Consider the following 19,182-nt stretch of genomic DNA (forward strand, 5'->3'; position numbering starts at 1 on the left):
AAGAAAGGGAAACAATGGGAAATGAAGGGAAATAATGAAATAGGAAGGATAATAATGAAATGGATAAGCTAAGGAAAGAACAACAATGGAATGGGAAGGCTAACAGAAGTAAAAATAAAGGTAAAGGAAGGAGTGATTGAATGTATATTAAAGAAAGGATTTTGCTGAAAATGTGTGGGGGGGGAGAAGGGAGGAAGGGGGGGGGGAAGAGAGGAAGATATTTTTACAGGAATAATTTATGAATCTGTTTTTCTAAGCTGTGTAACCAAGAAATATGGAACCTGAACAAAATATGGAAAATTCTCATCATTTGAAAGTATAGTTCCTTAATAAAGAAAAACAACGTATCATTATTCAGAGGCGCAACTAGTTGCTGTCCCATTTGTAACCTTTGCATCTGGGGACTCCTTAGATTGCTGCTGTGCAGTGTGCATCCATAATCTTGGGTCTCTCCAGCATTGTTGTCACTCTTGTAATAGGATTCTGGCCCTCCGGTGTTCCGTTATTTTCCTACTTCTGCATGAATGCCTGATTTCCTTTCTTCGTTTTCACTTCTTGCAAATCTTTCTGTATTGCATCCGTTACCGCATCTCTAGCTTGGCATCTCAACTCCACTTGCTCCATCTTTTGCATCATGAATGATATTCTGAGAGTTGCGGGTTTTCCCTTGCTTCGGTTTCAGTCAAGTTTAGTTATGTATCTGATTTGTCCTCACTAGGTAGACTTCGTTAAACCAGGTACTGACTTGGTTTTTCTTCCTTGGAGACCGTGACATTTGACTAGGGTTCTTTATTCTTGCCGTTGCTACCACTTTTGTAGTAAATGCCCTACTCCAATAAAAAACTTTTAGGTCAGTACCAATTCAGGTATAACCTTCCGTATCCTTCCGTCTCACAAGATACAACTCAATCAAGAACTATTCCATTCAATAATACTTTGGTCAATATCAATTCGGATACAACTCTATCAGTATTCTTTGATATCTGTTTTACAAGTTACAACTCAATCAAGAACTATTCCATTCAATTATACTTTGGTCAATATCAATTCGGATATAACTCTATCAGTATTCTTTGGTATCTGTTTTACAAGTTACAACTCAATCACTAACTATTTCGTTCAGTAATACTTTAGTCAATATCAAACCAGATACGACTCTGTCAGTATTCTTTGGTATCTATTTTACAAGATACAACTTAATCCCTCTCGTTATACACAAGGCATATAATTACTTTAACACCATAATCAAAGCAGAGTATTATTCCAACTGACTTCTATTTTGAATGCCATGATTCAGGTCAGGTTAAGTTAATAAACGTAATTACAAGTTTTACGCCGTTATCTACAATTGTAGTTAGATTAATTCTAATACAAGTGTTGTGTAGCTAACAACATAATATATCTAGGTGTGTTCAGCTTTATAAATGTGGGGTTTGCTATGGTGTTTATTACATATCTATCTAACTATATTTCTATCTATCTATCTATCTATCTATCTATCTATCTATCTATCTATTTATCTATCTATCTATCTATCTATCTATCTATCTATCTATCTATCTATCTATCTATCTATCTATCTATTTATCTATCTATCTATCTATCTATCTATCTCTATATCTAACTATCTATTTATCAATCTATCTATCATATCTATCTGTACCATCTTGCAGGTATTGTTTATCTATATTTATCATTATCCTTTTATTGAAGATTGTATATCTAGTGTGTACACTGAGTACCGGAGATAATCAGTGTGTGGTCAGAGATAATGGGAGGGGCTAGGAGGGAAGGGGAGGAATGTTATGGCTACATACAAAATTCTAATTTTTTCCACGGGCATCAGCGTGCATTTCAGCTATTATGTAAATAAATATCCAAATATCACTGGCAGCCATAGTACATTTGAATTTCCGAGCCGGGTCAACCTTTTCGGTCCCAGTTTGTTCTGTACCGCACGGACATTGGGTTTTATAAAGCAGACACGAACAGGACTAGCCAGTGCAATAAGGTTGACGCGGTCAAACTTTATTCTTCATATAGGTTGAATTTACTTTTACTAAAGGTGCATAGGTGCGTGATATAAACGTGTTTCATTGCCTTTTTGAAGCGACTGTGAACTGTGAACAATATAAAGAATTTTCTTGCTTTAAATCAGACCGTTTTTTGTTGTAAATAAGTGTTGATAATAATTTAATTTCTCTGCTTATCCTGGAAAAAAGTATTTTTTCTATTCATAATTTTGCAGAGCTGTGTTGATGAATAATCTTCCAATCTTCTCTTCTTTTCTGTGAAATGCACTTACTAAAATTAATAGTACGCCCTTAATTTTTCCTTTTCCCGTCTTCTCCTATCATCATTTTCTTTGCTTTATATTTTTTGTAATTTTTGTGTAGAGCTTATCATTTAAAACAGACTTTAAATGGAGTGTTCGCGAAAAATGAAAAAGGGTGTACGCTTACGGCAAAAAATAAGCGATTTTGATCGCTACTAATCTTACTTTTATCTGTTGGAGAAAATTGTTAAAAAAAAACACTCTTACCGAAGAACGTAGCGTCCATACAGATTCGAAAAGTTGCAACATTAAACATTTAAGGATCGTAAAATAATCAATTTAATTCCAAACAAATCATTGGAAATTACTAACAATAGTTATCGATTTTTTTCGAAGCATTCGTATGTAGTTAATATTTTACAATATTTTTGATTTTTTTTTTAAATAATATTTCGCTGGCGCTGGATTTTAACCATTCCTGGAAAATGTGAAAATGTCGTCTTCATTATCAAAAATCCTCGAATCAAGAATAAATGTTTTCAAAAGTAACTAAGTACCTAGTAAGTGTAAATTTTGTAGATTACATTCTTTGTATCGGTAGCATTAAATCCGCATTTAGCTCAGAATAAGGTTGAAAATTATTTTTGTGAATACCCCACTTTAAATGTAATAGTAAGAAGATATCCTGAATGAACAACAAACTAATTTTTTTATGTTCTTCTCTCTTCAGTTTAAAATTTGAAAAGTGTGAAAGCTCTGAGTTCTAGGGGGCACTGCCCCCTTGCCCCCCCCCTGTATACGCTCTTGAGCTCTTGGAGAGAACCAGTTCCAGACCAGTCACAGAAGATGACAAGAGAAGCTGGCTTTGCTTGGGACATACACTATGCATGGAGCAGGATGGATCCTTAAAATGGCACTGAGATGGGGGGAGGAGAGAGAGAGGGAGGCCAAGAACAACTTTGCTGAAGACCCTTGGTATGAGCTGGGGTGAAACCCAGCTGAATTGGCAAGGGACAGTGGAATCAGCCTTATGTCAAGACTGACGAAGACGATAGAAGCTAAGTAAGTAAGAATGGGTAAAGATATTGTATGAGCGGGGTAATAAAATATCTTAAATGAGCGGGGTAATAAAGATATTGTATGAGCGGGGTAATAAAATATCTTATATGAGCGGGGTAATAAAGATATTGTATGAGCAGGGTAATGAAGATATTGAATGAGCGGGATAATAAAGATATTTTATGAGCGGGATAATAAAGATATTGTATGAGCAGGGTAATAAAGATATTGTATGAGCAGGTTAATAAAGATATTGAATGAGCGGGATAATAAAGATATTGAATGAGCAGGTTAATAAAGATATTGTATGAGCAGGGTAATAAAGATATTGTATGAGCAGGATAATAAAGATATTGAATGAGCGGGATAATAAAGATATTGTATGAGCAGGGTAATAAAGATATTGTATGAGCAGGTTAATAAAGATATTGTATGAGCAGGATAATAAAGATATTGAATGAGCGGGATAATAAAGATATTGAAGGAGCGGGATAATAAAGATATTGTATGAGCAGGGTAATAAAGATATATCTGCAAGAACAGATCTATTGTCCTGGTTGTATTGGAAGAATAGTAATTGTTGCTGCATTCTTCTTTTATATATATGTATGTATATACAATACATGTAATATACAATATATATATATATATATATATATATATATATATATATATATATATATATATATATATATATATATATATATAGATTATGGAACTATACCTTACTATAACCATTAATGAGAAGACCGGGGGGAGGAAACCCCATATTCTTCCCTTCCACAGAATAAAACGGGGAAAAGCAGCAATTTTTCGACTTTTTCAGTGAAATTCTGAAATACTTCGATTAAAATATATTTTTTTCCAGAGCTGAAAACTTTAGAATGGGATGTCCTCAATCCCGATCGGTTAATTAATCCGGAGATTAATAACAAGAGGAGAACAAGCATTTTTTAATCTCGAGATTAAGAAAAAGAGTGGACCTTGCATTAATCACGATATCAACCATTCAAAAGTTCCCAACTCAGGTATATTGATACCAGGCACGATATGAGATTAGTGTATATTTGTTAAATTTACAGTTTACAATTTACAATTTACAAATTAGTTTATTCAATATTAAAATAACGTCATTAGGCATTTACAATTTACAATTTACAATTTACAAATCCTTCATTTACTTGTATATTTTTTATCGAAAAACGTCTACATTTCCAATGAATTATATACTAATTACAATTTATGTATATATGACAATTTACAAATAGGTTGTAAATTTACAAATGACAAAGGAAAATTACGCTGGTCTCATACTGAGCCTCTAATGGATATATTGGATATTTGGATATCTTGATCCGGATATATTTTCGAGATATTTTGATCCAGATTTTTTCCACAAAATATGCTCACCCAAACATTTTGATCCCGATACTCTAACAACAAGATAGTAACAACTTTAGTTTAACTGTTACTTTGAAGTTATCGTTTGTTCATCATGAAAAAATTTTCCGAGGATTTTTCTGTTATAATTGGGACAAATAATACATGTCGACATTTTTCAATAACCATCATCAAAAGTTTTAAAGCTTCCATTGGTTCATGTATAGGGTAGGTTTTGACAGACAATCCACATTTTTACATAGATCAGGCGATCAGTTACTTTGTAATGAAATTGGCGTAAACCATGTGTTGGGTTTTCCATTAAGAGTATTGGATTCTATATATATTATATGTATTTATTATTAATGTAATACATATTCTGATGTATGTATATATATAATATATAAAGATTATGCACAGTGGGGATATGAGGCTGAAAATTGAATAATTTGCTGGACAAAGTCTAGTCATAACTATCCATCTATCCATTTATTCATCTATGAATTCATCTCAAAATATCTCCATCTATTTATCTATTTCATCATACATCTACCTATCCATTTATCTAATCAACATAATCTTCTTATCTAAATATCTATACTTCTATCCATCTATCCATCTATCCATCTATTCATCTCAAAATATCTCCATCTATCTATTTATCTATTTCATCTTATATCTAACTATCCATTTATCTAATCAACATTATCTTCTTGGCTAAATATATATTAATATATTTAAGAAACAATTCATCTTTACATTCCTTGTTCTATTTTAATCGAATACCTATCTGTCCATCTGTATCTTTCATTTCTTTTATCCATCCATCTATCTATTTAAATAGTCATCCCAAATATCATCAGAGATTCAAAGCTGTTTTATATATTTAAGTTTTTAACTTTGAAGTGAGTAATTGGCGGAATCTCTTTTCGGTTGAAAAGTTAAAAACTTCCAAGAGTTAAAAAATGAAATCCCGGTTTCTCTGTGTCCCCCCCCCCCTTCCCCCCATGAATACTCCGGTGGGAGGTTGCGTGAATTTTGTTTACTTCGGTCTCCTCCAATAGACCGGAGCGAGAGAAATATGCTGCTACTTCCATGATTCTAATTAAATAATGACAAAAATTACAGGCCTCATTTTTGTGAACAAATGAAATTTTTCCAAACGATCGAAATTTTCCATGAAAGATGATGTCGTTCAGAGAAATAAAAAAATTACGAATTTGACAGTCCGTTAATGAACAATTAATAAAAACAATAGCCGACAAAGTTTTCTTTGCACCCAAAAATTTCTTCGTTTCCCCAAAATTTTCTTGATTTCCCCAAATATATCTTCATTTCCCCAAAAATTTTTTGATTTCCCCAAAACAGGGAATAAAGCCCGAAAGCAAAAATTTTCCTTCATTTCTTAAGTTAATTATTTTTACAACCCAAAAGTATTTTCTATACACTGTAAATTTAAAATACAGGGTTATACTGCAACACTATTGAAAAAATTGTTGAAAATAAGTTGTTAACAATGTATCTACTGCAATTCGTCTGAATAAGTATATAGCAAAAAAGTTAGTCTTTTACAATAATCGTTGTAAAAGTTGTTTATAGCCTATGTATAACAAATTTACACTTTACCAATCTTATGCTGCTTAGCTTCTGTGAAAATCCCTAATATTATATTTGATCTGCTTATTCCCTCCCCCCCCCCTAGTACTCCACGCTTCCGAAAGTGTCAGACAAGAACTAAATATTTCCTACCAGGAAGTACAGAGATAGAGAAAGAGAGCGAAAGAAAGAGGGGAAAAAAGAAAGGGAGAGAGAAAGATAGAGAAAGATAGAGAAAGATAGAGAAAGAGAGAGTAAAAGTGAGAAAGAGAGAAAAAGAGAGAGAAAGAGAGAGAAAAAAATGAGAAAAGGAGAGAGGAAGAAAGAAAGAAAAAGAAAGGGAGAGAAAGAAGGAGAGAGAACGATAGGAAGAGAAAGAGAAAAAGAAAGAGAGAGAAAGACAGGGAGAGAAAGAGCGAAAAAAAGAGAGATAGAAAGAGAGTGAAAGGAAGAGATCGAGAGAACGAAAGAGAGAAAAAGAAAGAGAGTGAAAGAAATAGGGAAAAAGAAAGTGAGAGAAAGAAAAGAAAGAAAGAACGAGAGATAGAAAGAAAGAAAGAGAGAGATAAAGAAAGAAACATAGAGAGAGGGAAAAAGAGTTCCGTGAATGTGAGCCCATAACTGAATATTTTCTATGAGGAAATGGAACTATGTTCTCTTTATCTTCTTAATTTATAACTTCAAAAAATCAAGAAAAAGTATTAAGAATGTTTAAAATTTAAAAATTTCAGATATTAAAGGGTAAGAGTAATTTTATGTCACCTTCAATCAATGCCCGATTCACAACGATACCCTTGAAATAATTTTCTGATCAATAATGTGGAAGATATTGTTTTTCTAGCTTTTTCAATCTGATCATTTCTGTTTGCTTTCCTTGCTTTCCTTGCTTTCCTTGCTTTCTTTGCTTTCCTTGCTTTTCCTCCAGTAGAAATACGTAAATCACTTTTGTAGAGAAACCACAATTGAAAATAATGAGTTGCCTTAAATATCATTGATTTCTAATTCATACTTAAACAAAAAAGCTTTGAATAGTACCGCTGTTAATCTTGCATTGCCATCTTTGCAAGAAGAATCACTTGAAATTAATTACGCGTGCAGCTAGTCCCTTTTTCGAAGTTTTTTTAAACTTACATAATCCCCCCCGTCCCCCCCCCCGTCCCAGAATGAAGCGACCGAAATTAGATAGAAATATTTCTTCCTAAATGTTTATTATATATGAGTGTGAAATTAATTAATGTACTGAATATTGTAGTGAATGTACTGAGTATTGAAATGAATGTACTGAGTATTGTAATGAATGTACTGCAATTATTGTAATTAATGTACTGAGTATTGTATCGAATACACTGAGTATTGTAATGAATGTACTGATTATTGTAATTAATGTACTGGTTATTGCAATTAATGTACTGAGCACTGTCATGAATGTACTGAAAATTAAAATAAATGTACTGGGTACTGAAATGAATGTACTGAGTATTGCAATTAATGTACTGAGTATTGTAATAAATGTACTGAGCACTGTAATGAATGTACTGAGAATTAAAATAAATGTACTGAGTACTGAAATGAATGTGCTGAGTATTGTAATAAATGTACTGAGTATAATGAATGTACTGAGTATTGTAATGAATGTACTGAGTATTGTAATGAATCTACTGAGTATTGTAATAAATGTACTGAGTTTTGTAATGAATGTACTGAGTATTGTAATGAATGTACTGAGTATTGTAATGAATGTACAGAGTATTGTAATAAATGTACTGAGTATTGTAATGAATGTACTGATTACTGTAATGAATGTACTGAGTATTGTAATGAATGTACTGAGTATTGCAATGAATGTACTTTGTATTGTAATAAATGTACTGAGTATTGTAATGAATGTACTGAGTATTGAAATGAATGTACTTTGAAATTGTAATGAATGTACGGAGTATTGTAATGAATGTATTAAATATTGTAATGATTGTACTGAGTATTGTAATGAATGTACTGAGTATTGTAATGAATGTACTGTGTATTGTAATGAATGTACTGAGTACTGTAATGAATGCACTAAGTATTGTAATTAATGTACTGATTATTGTAATTAATGTACTGATTATAGTAATTAATGTACTGAGCACTGTAATGAATGCACTGAAAATTAAAATAAATGTACTAAGTACTGAAATGAATGTACTGAGTATTGTAATGAATGTACTGAGTATTGTAATGAATGTACTGAGTATTGTAATAAATGTACTGAATATTGTAATGAATGTACAGAGTATTGTAATGAATGTACTGAGTATTGTATGTTATACGTATGTCACACTTCAGTAACTTCTCAGTCTCACTGTGTTTCCATAAAAATACGTTCTTGTAGTGATAGGCATGCAAATTGCAATGATTTGTTTTTCTAGAATTTTAAAGATTTATTATCTTAAACTGTAAACTACAAAGATTCTAAAATTTTAAAACTGCAAAACATTTATCACAAGAGAAAATACAAAATTAAGTTCTTTACCTTACATAAAGATCTGTTGGTGGTTTATTTAATAATTTGCCAAATTAACAAGTTTACAATTGCAGCCTTGTAGGAGTTATAGAATCCTGGTCATAAGAAAACAGATGACGATATAAATTCCATACCGTCGTCTCCATGAATTTAACATCCATTTCCCCTCGGGGGTCATTTGTAGTAGTTCAAGTGGAGGGGGGGGGTCGTTCCTTTGATCAGTTTATGACCCCCCCCCCCATCCAGGTATAGTGCAGTATAAGCATGTTTACTGAAGGAATCCTTCATTATCCAATTTGTAGATGGAGAGACCGCAGAATCTAATATCCCCCCTCCCCCCATCTTCTCTTCCTCCTCATTATCCAATCTAAGACCCTTACTTGCTTGCCCACAAGTCAAAGGATTTATTTCTGATTCATTTCCACAATAATTCTTCAACCCATTTTAGTCTGCAGGATGTGGCCCAAAAAACATTCAAATGACGGAATTGTAGTCCAGGGTGTCCCATCATCATATTAGATCGTTAATCGGTCTATATAACGATTTTCGAGATTTATCAGATAATTTCAGAAGAATGAATCATTTTGAAAACTTGAATAAGGCTAATATAAGAATTTTCTTGCGGAAAATGCAAGGTTTCTTGAGTATAATGTTTTTTTTGGCATTAAAACTTGAAGATAATATAATTTGAAATGGGACGCTCTGTATCTTTACAATGTAGGATCTAGCTTTCAAGCATTAATTTCAGTAAAATTTTTTGAAACAAAAAAGGCAAACCACATTTTTAAAATTCCAGTACTTAATATTAAGTTATGAATTTTGTCTTAGCTTACAGGGTGTCCCACGAAACATGACAATAGAAAGACGATTTGAACGTCGTCTTTGTTTTTTAATACATTTTTCTGCATTTATTTGTCAACCTGATTTTAGAAGTAAAATTTTAAAGTTAATACGCACAAAATACTTTTACTTCTGGCATTTCCAAAATGTCGTCCGCTTTCTTTTTGCTTTTTTATATTACCCGTGATTTTAAGAATTTCGCCAGGATTTCGACAATTTTGGTTTAATAACAAAATCGAAATCTGAACGAAATTCTTAATATATCTCCGGAAATATTGACAGCAAAAAAAAGGAGACCACGTTTTGGAAATGGCAGGACTAGGAGAATCTTGTGACTAATGTTTCAAGAATCATGAATGTCAAAGTAGCTGTTGACACACAAATTCCGAGATCAAAGACGACTTTCAAGTAGTCTTGCCACTGTCATGTTTCATGGAACACCCTTTACTATTGTGATAGCCAAACAATTTCGCATAGATAATTTATGCTTTACGAGGCACCCTGCATTATTCATATAACTTTAACCCTATTCCCGCGGGGGGGGGGGGGGTCAATTTGACCCCCCCTGTAGTTTTTTCTACATAACTCAAAAAGTATTGGTCTGAGGCTGTTGAAATTTTCTGACTTTTCTTACATACCCAAAGCCCTCCCTTTAGGCCTAAAACCGGGCTTTAATACTAACTGCCTGAGTCCTCAGGCACACTGCCTGAATGACTGCTTTTGCCTGTAGCAAACTAAATCTTTGTTTTGACCCACTTTCACTTGTCAGATTTTGATAAAATTTAGCTTTTTGGAAAGCCTATGACATAAGGAAACGGATTGCACAAGTTTTGCGAAAAAAAAATTGCAAATTTTTTGCAAAAAACCTGTCAAAGGAAATTTGCACATTTTTAGTTTTTCTTGATTAAAAATCAGGTTATTTAAAATTTTGCAAAAATTTTTGCATATTTGAAATGGCATGGTCAAGGGCTTTTCAAAAATGTATAATTTGTCATTTTTTGGACAAATTTTTTTTTGCAAACATTTTTACTATAAAACTGGATTTTGCGATAAAAAATACAATTTTAGCAAATTTGCAAATTTTTTTGCAGATTCTAAAAGTAGAGCACAAGAGCTTTCTAATGATGTATCATTTGTCATATTTGGACATAAAACATGGGATATTTAGAGGGGGGTCAAATTGACCCCCCCCCCCCAGCGTATCCTGGTTTTCAAGTACCCCAGCGGGGATAGGGTTAAGGTTACCTTATGACGACCATATAAGAAGGTAAAAATTGTCGTAGTATTATCGAAATGAAACTAACACATGTAATTATTTGAAAAAAGTATCGAATTTCTTAATATAAATTTCAACAATATCTTTTGACTTATCAACATCTACATCAGGCGAGTGGGGAAAGGTGCACAATAAAAGATGTCACAATACACCATTATATTTCTTTGAACCACATCTTTTTTCGTCCGGGCCTTGCTTGTGTTTTTTATGTATATTATTTATCATATCATAGAACACGTTTTTCAAATTTAGACAACCTTCATGTTATTCAATATGATTGGATTTTGTCTGAAAAAAAGATATTAAAGCCCAATTTTGCAAAAAATGGAAAATACCTTTTTTTCGTCAGGACCACACACTTTTCTGTTATTTTCTTATTTTACTTCTAACCGGGGATTGTAGAATCTACAACTTAAAATTAACATCTTCTATTTAAATTGTGAACATGTTCTTTTTGTTTACATTTAAAACAAAGAAAAAAATTTTAAGGATTTTAAAAAAAATTCGCGGATTTCCAAGAATTTAATTTTTTTACAAAATTAAAAACCTTTGAAGCACATTTTTTAAATTTTTATCATTCATAAACCTTCCCTGTGGTCACGTGATGTCTCACAAAAAATTTGGGCCCGGTTAGTTCAGCCGCTTTGAAGTTTATTGGATACAAACAAACAAACAGACAGACAAGCCAAATTTATATATAGAAGGAGCATAGCGAGCGGTTTTCGCTTGTTCAAAGTATGCTGAAATAAAAATTTCTATTAATTGTTTTATAATTGTACGAACACGGGAGAAGGCAAGCGGCCAGAAGCCACAACATTTTCCCCTTCCATGCTACATATTGTCTTTTCTGTCTTCTGGCAGCCACAGCATTCTGTCTTCCAGCGATTTCTACGTTTTAAATGACACATTAAAATTAAAATTTTCAAAAATACTGACGCATTCCGCAGAAATTTTTTATACCTTTATGAAATTTAAGAAGTTATTAAAGATCAAAGAGTTGTATATTCAGTTTAGAAGACTGCTTTACGTTTTACATTTTGCATCATTTTACGCACTGTGGGCACCGAGGCCGTTTCTTCTATAAATTACATTGGTCGACAACTTGGCATCTCCTATATTGGTCGTCAAGTGTACAATGAAATTATCTATCTATCAGGTTAGAATTTAGGATGAGGCATCTATCGGTCAACATAACATCCCCCGAAATACGTGAGCTACACGACCACTATGTCTAAAGAGAGTCGAGAGAGAACGGGCTCCAAGTCAAATTGTTTCGAGGTAATCTAAAGAAGACGAGAAAAATCACAATGTTAACCGTAATTAACTAAGCGGAACAGAGTTCCTAAATAACACATTTTGCAATTTACTGGTTAAGTAGTAAATTTTCGGTTAGTTAGGTAGTTCAAATTTTCGGTTAAGGTGAATTTAAAATTATGCATGATGTTATTGTTCAGAATATTTTCAAAAATACCATTTTAGAGAAAAGATTGAATTTATTTTTGGGGAAAATAAGCTGAACATTTTACATCATTCAGATAAGTCGTAATTTCTAATAAACCACTTCATTTAACACGTAACAACTACCAGGAAACACAAATGCATAAGACTATAGCTGATTTGGGAAATGGAAGGTAAAAATATTGCTGATGTCCGCCTGCCTTCACCCACCTTCACAAGATGATCCGCAATTAAAAGATTGAAAATATTTTTAACAATTAAATTTAAACATGATGGCTCAAAATTCGAATTAAGTCATTTTATGAGGAAGAGAAGGTGTGGTTAGGCGAAACATTCATTTGTGGTCTGATAAATGCGTTTTTTCTCCCTCATCAGGAAGACAGATAAACTGATTTAAAAAAATATCATGTACGGGTTAAGAATAAGGTACCAACGCATCTTTAAATAATTAATTTAATCTATTTTCTAAAACTCTTAATTAAACCAGCAGATTAAAAAAGTCTAATCTCGTTTCTCTTTACCGTAAAAATATGTGGGCTGTCAATATCTTTTATTCAATAAAGACAATTTTTACATTTTTCCAACCGTGATCCGGCGACACAGTCGTGACGGCCATCACCAAGATGGCCGATTTTGGCGCCAACATTTTCAAGATGGATGAATCAGCTGATTTCTACCACTGGGAAGCGTTAGCTCCACCCCACGATTCAGCAGGGGCGGGAGCAGCAGCAGTCTGTGCGGCCCAATCAGTGGTTTCTTGGGTAGCGGACCAGTCTTCGGTCACCTTGATATCAATTAATTTTTAGTTTTTTTTTTATAAAGATAACATTAAATACATTTAATTACATAATGTTCAGTTATTAAAGTTAGCTGCAGTTATGGTTCAGACGGCATTTCCTATAATTTGGATCATCATTTAGACCAGAGTTGAAATCTTTAGAATTGTGGATATCGAGATAAATGCCTAGAATTCCACCGGTCACGAGTGTACAAGAGTGAAAGAAAGGATTATAATAAGTTTCCAGTGGATATTCAATATAAGCGATCGGGATTAATGGTATTCAATTCTATAGTTTTCAGCTAAGGAATGATAAAATTCGCCATTTAATGTAATTGAAAGACCCAATTATTTGAAATAACTCACGATTTGAGAGACTTTGCTTTAACTAAAAGTTTAGGTCATATATTTTAATTTTTTTTTTTTAAAGTTTCTGGAGTAAATGGCGGAGTTTATCGTTCATAATTTAAAATTTGAATTTCACTACATACCTGGAAGGAAGCAGCGGCGGGAGCAGCAGCAGTAGCTGCAAGGGCGGGAGCAGCAGCGGCATCTGCGGCCCAATCGTCAGCATCACCTCCCCAGTCTTCCTTGGAGGGAACTGCCATCTCGGGTTTGGATGCTTCAGCAGCCTCTAACCTCTCCCTCTCCTCCTTGTCAGCCTCCTCAGGGTCACGGTAGAAGAACAGATCGGGCATAACCTCCCACTGCAAACATATTATTTAAGAAGTATTTCATGCATGTATCAATTTATAAAGATACAAACTGAAGTGTCCGGCGTTGCCCGTGAAACAAAAAACTCTGGAATTTTAAAAATTTCATTTTTATTTTGCTCATGTTTAACCCAAGGTTTACATGGGTTCCCTCAAAAAAAATTAAGCTTACTTAAAACTATGAGCGAAGAGCTTTCTTGAATAATTTCATGTTATATGTATCAAGTTATGATATTTAAATTTAAATATTTATTTAAGAGCTCTTATTCTAGTTTTACGTGATTCAATAATTTATAGTTAGAAATAGTGTTTCACTTTGCAAATTTTTAAACAGTCTATTTGAATATATTTTTTTGATGAATAAATTTTTGTTAACGAGAGAAATTTAAGACTTTTTCTCTGTAGCCTTTTCCTTAGAATATTTCATTTTAGATAATAGAACTTAAAGTTGAATAAGCAATCAATAAGGGAGTGTAAAGGGATAATGAAAGGGGGTTTAGACTAAAACCTAAGCATTTTACGAGTTAATCGAGACCCATTAGAGTTCTATCTGATGTTCCTGCCTCGAGAAATTGGCAAAAAACTCTTGAGTCATACAAATTCTTACTAAAATGTTTATCTAACTATACGTCAGATAGTCCTCCTCTTAGGTTTAATTTTTCCTTTACACCCATTAACGGACAACAGTCTGAACAACATTGATTTACACCAAATAAAAGGTAAACCTGATTGGTATGTACTAGTAGTTTCAAAGGGCAACTGTATATGCAGTTGTCCAAGCGACCAACTAGGTTTAATCTACCATAACGTAAACACAGTGTAATGTATTAAACATACATGATGCCTGGTTATGGAGTCAGAAAGCTTTTTTTTTCACAAAAAACCGGAATTGAGACCAGAATTCAGGTGTGCATATTTTCCTGAAAAGTCATTTTTCCTCTTTTAAATTATTTTTTTTTTACTACCAAATTTTTTCCCCTATATTATTTAACTAACGGTCCACAGTGCTTAGGATCCGGACCCGTTGGTTCTGCAATATTTTGGCTTCCTGGATCCTAACTTGTAAAAATATGAGGATTAACGGATCTGGATCCAAGGAGCTAAATAACCAAAAACTGAAGGGAAAAACTTTTATACTCAACCCCAAGTATGAAGATAATTTTTTTCCCTTATCTCTGAATGGTTCAAGTTTTAGAATAAAAACAAGCGAAAAGGGACAATTATTACCAAATTTCAGTAAATCCAAAAGAAATCAGTTTTTTCCCAGTGCGGATCCACGATCTGGATCCGCATAAAATTAAATGGATCCTAAGCACTGGCAGAAAAAATGTAGAATTTATTACCTGCATATCCCTGGAGATGGATCCCCTGAGCCTTAGAACCTCCCTGGCCAAGAACCACCACATCAATCCAATGCTGTGAGCAGACTTGTTGTTGCAGGGGATTGCAATATCAACAAACTAAAAAAATGTCGAATTTCAAAATCAATTATTAGGGAAATTAACTAAATAATAAACATCAGAGCCCGTTCTTTCCCTAACAATATATAAACAGTGGCCGTGTTGTTCACGTACTTTAGGGGGCGATAGTTACACTGCTATGTCACGCGCAAAATTCGTATCTTATGCGTTTAAAATATAAATATTTATATCCATCAAAATCAACTAAGAAACAATTTTTAATTTTGAGATGTAAGTTTAGATTATACATACCTTGGTTGGAGAATCGATGTTGCAGAAGGCAACGATTGGGATGTTGGCATAGCTGGCCTCCGTTACGGGCTAAACAATATTATCAACGTTATTTTTTCAAGAATCATTTTATAAAAGTGAGCTCTAATATGTAATCAGTTTTTATAGTTGGCTTCAGTTATGGTTCAGACGGCATTTCCTATAATTTGGATCATCACATTTACTGATACAAATCCCCCAGAATAGGGGTTAGGTGTATGCACATGGTTTAAAAATTATAAAACTAAATAGTTGACAAATAAAAGACTTTGGAAACAATATTTTTTCGCAAAGACATTATAAACAGTTCAGGTAATCCAGCGCAATAGTTAATTTCTAGATTTTTTGAAAATTTACGACTAAGAAGTTCATTATTTCGCAGATGAAAAATTTCCTTAACTTAAGCACCCCCAATAAGTTAAAAAGTTGAGGATTATTAATGTAGTTTTGTAAAATAATTCAGAAAAAATGACATCTTATGGAAAAAATGACCCAAGCATATCATTAAACTTAAGTGCACACACCCCAAAATAATTTAAGATAGTTGACACCCACCTGATGATCAGTCCTGGGGTCGGAGATAACCAGAAGCCTGGGTTCCCTGAATGCAGCCTGGATCTGATTGGTAAATGCTCCAGGAGTGAAACGTCCAGCAATGGGAGTAGCTCCGATATAACGAGCAAACTTCAGGCAGGCACGCTGGGCAAATGGCCTTAACATGGTTAAGAGTAAAAAACAATTAGTCTCTTGAGAGAAGTATTTTTCATTGGTTCAAATGAAGTCAGTTGAACAGGTTAGCTTCAGTTATGGTTCAGACGACATTTCCTATATATGTTGGATCATCATTATCAATGTAGGTTAGCAATAATATCTTATTAGCCCAAAAGACAGACAAAATTTGTCAGAAAACGAAGATTTAGAGTTACATTATGCTTTTTATTGCTTATCTACAGGACGCAGTTACAAAAAAATATTTTTATTGGGAACCCTCGAAAATAAAAAATTATTGGTTGGCATTTATACCTTGGGTACTATGCTACATATCATCCTTTTCCACGTATACTTCTTGGATAAAAAAGTATTTTCAAAGTGGAGATCCTTTTTCAAGAAAGTACACTCCAGCGATTTGAACTTCCCAAAAAATTTATTTCTTTCTTAAAAACGAAAATGTTGTTTACCTGCTGGCAACGACGAAAACGTCGGCGGGGTTCTCAACAGCAGCGATAGCGCGGGCAGCGAGGACCATCTTCTCCCAAGTCTTCTTCAGGTTGATAATGTTCACACCATCGTTCCTCTTCTTGAAGATGTACTGCTCCATGCAGGTCTCAGAGTTATCTGGACCAACGTGGGTGGTGGCAGCCAACATCTTAGTGACGTCATCTTCCTGCAAATAATATTGTAAATTGTTAATTATTTTATGTAAAAATGTCAACATGGTCTCAATGAAGATTTGCCTTTACAAACTCAGTATAAAACTTTGAATATAATAGCATTTAAAAACAAGTTAAAAAAGTAGGTATGGCTTAACATAAAATTTAAACCCATGCTTTATTTCAGTATTTCAACGATTTTAAGTCAACATTGAACAGTATCACACAATTTTAATTAAAAATTGAAGAAAGTTTGTCGGATTAAGTAGGTATAAATGCAATCGAGTGTACAATTCATTGACAAATTGACACCCATGGAGGACGCACTAAAAGGGTCTGTCCTAGTGAACGATTTTTATTGTGACATTCAACATTTTTCAACAATTTCATTTTTAATATAACAGTTGCTTTCAGATAAAATTCAAGTTTTTTCATTCTTCAAATATGTGTTGTTATGGGAAAAAAGCACAAGCTGTTTTGAGGATAAGGGGGAGAATGTGGCTCGGACAAAGCATTTTTATGGCTGGCCCTTTGAACCCCCTTAGCTTTTTCTCCTGTAGTCCTACCTTTAGTAGAAGTTAGCAACCTTTATCCTTTGACTATCGACATTAATCATATTAAGAGCTTAAAGATATTCCAAAAATTGCAAAAATCGTCTTCCTTATACATGATCGTATCAATGGCCCTTTTTTACTCTCACGCAACCTCGAAATATATTTCAAATACACGATGCTAAGGTTTGGTTTGGAATGAACAATGTGACAGTGTTAATCGAAACAACCATTTATCTTCTATATCTTGTAAATTTTTTCTGTCGGAGCTTGTGAATTTTAAATGCGTTAATATTTTACCAACTTTTCTTGTTGTCTAAAGATATTTTCTTATTTTAAACTTATAATTGCCCTCTGTTAAATGTCGTCAAGTGCACGTGGTTACGCGGGTCATTTTTTCTCCACTTTCAACAATGATATGTCTCTCGCTTAATCTGCATGGTTTTAAATAACGAGGGTAATTTCCTAGTATACGATTTTTGGACCCCCCCCCCCCCCCCCCTCCTATCAATTTTGTACATGGGTGTTGCAGGAAGTTTCTTAACTTAACCTAACCCGTGGCCGCAGCGCTCGGTCCCCTAGCCCATCCTAGCCGCAGCGCTCGGCCCGGAAAGTGTCTTAACTAACCTAACCCGTGGCCGCAGCGCTTGGCCCCCTAGACCATCCTATCCGCAGCGCTCGGCCCAGAAAAACCTAACCTAACCCTAAATAATGTTAAATAAAAACTAATTTGGTCATGTACAAAATTGTTACGAGGAGGGGGGCCTGGGGGGTCCAAAAATCGTTCGCTAGGACAGACCCAAATAAACCCACAATACTTTAGCAGTGTCAATTAAAATCTTCCAACGAAGCCCCCGTTTATAGATTCACCCTTACCCAAGACGATTGCAAAGAACTCCTCAAAATGAAATTACTGTAGGATATGTCCTGGGAATAATTTTTGGACCCCACCCCTCCCTATCAATTTTATACACGACCACTTGTTTTTCAACAAAATTTTTATTATTCATTCTATATTATATTAAGATAAGGTCAATTTCTGAGGGGAGCGCCGAGGGTTAGGAGGCCGAGCGCCGCAACCACAAAATCAATGAAATCAGTTTAATTTACAATTAAAGACCCAAAACCCTGCCCCACACGAAATTGAACACGATCCAAGAACATATTTAAGGATTAATGAACGAATATGGTTGGGCTACAAGTTTTAAGCCAAGCGCACGGCCTCATGTCCGGATTTGAACAAGGGTTAGATGTAGAAATATTGATGAGGGGTCCCATACCAACATGTACAATAAAGTACGAACTTAAAACGTAGGGGGGGGGGGATGACAGACGTTATGGCCTTCAAGACAAATCAGAAATACTTTCGTCCGTCAAATACGCATAAAACAAGAACAAAAGTATAAATATATGACTCAAAATATAAAAAAACAACAATACTAAATAATACTTACAGTCAATTTCAGTACGTCAAGTCCTCCAGACATGATTATTTCGTTTTTTATATTAGTTACGGAAAAAACGTGTTATTCGTGCCACATGGAGAGCCGGAAAGAAAGAGGAAAGGAAGTTTGGATGGAATATCTACTGTGTACAGTTTTGACGCATGCGCGGAAACTTTCTTTAAAAGGCCATCAATACGTTTTAAACAAA

At 33.9% G+C, this 19,182-nt stretch overlaps 1 protein-coding gene across 1 annotated transcript; it reads right to left on the bottom strand.

The window, feature by feature from the left end:
• Positions 1-12,920: 12,920 nt before the first annotated feature.
• Positions 12,921-19,094, bottom strand: LOC111708907 (40S ribosomal protein SA). Its single transcript, XM_023482412.1, has 7 exons — positions 18,984-19,094; positions 16,787-16,992; positions 16,164-16,320; positions 15,591-15,659; positions 15,222-15,338; positions 13,657-13,872; positions 12,921-13,171 (listed from the first exon to the last, which is right to left on the bottom strand). Exons 1-7 carry the CDS (start codon positions 19,014-19,016, stop codon positions 13,061-13,063), a joined length of 909 nt encoding a protein of 302 aa, XP_023338180.1. The 5' UTR covers positions 19,017-19,094; the 3' UTR covers positions 12,921-13,060.
• Between the last annotated feature and the right edge of the window lie 88 nt (positions 19,095-19,182).

Source organism: Eurytemora carolleeae, unplaced genomic scaffold (assembly GCF_000591075.1).
Source record: "Eurytemora carolleeae unplaced genomic scaffold, Eaff_2.0 scaffold923, whole genome shotgun sequence".
NCBI lineage: Eukaryota > Metazoa > Arthropoda > Copepoda > Calanoida > Temoridae > Eurytemora > Eurytemora carolleeae.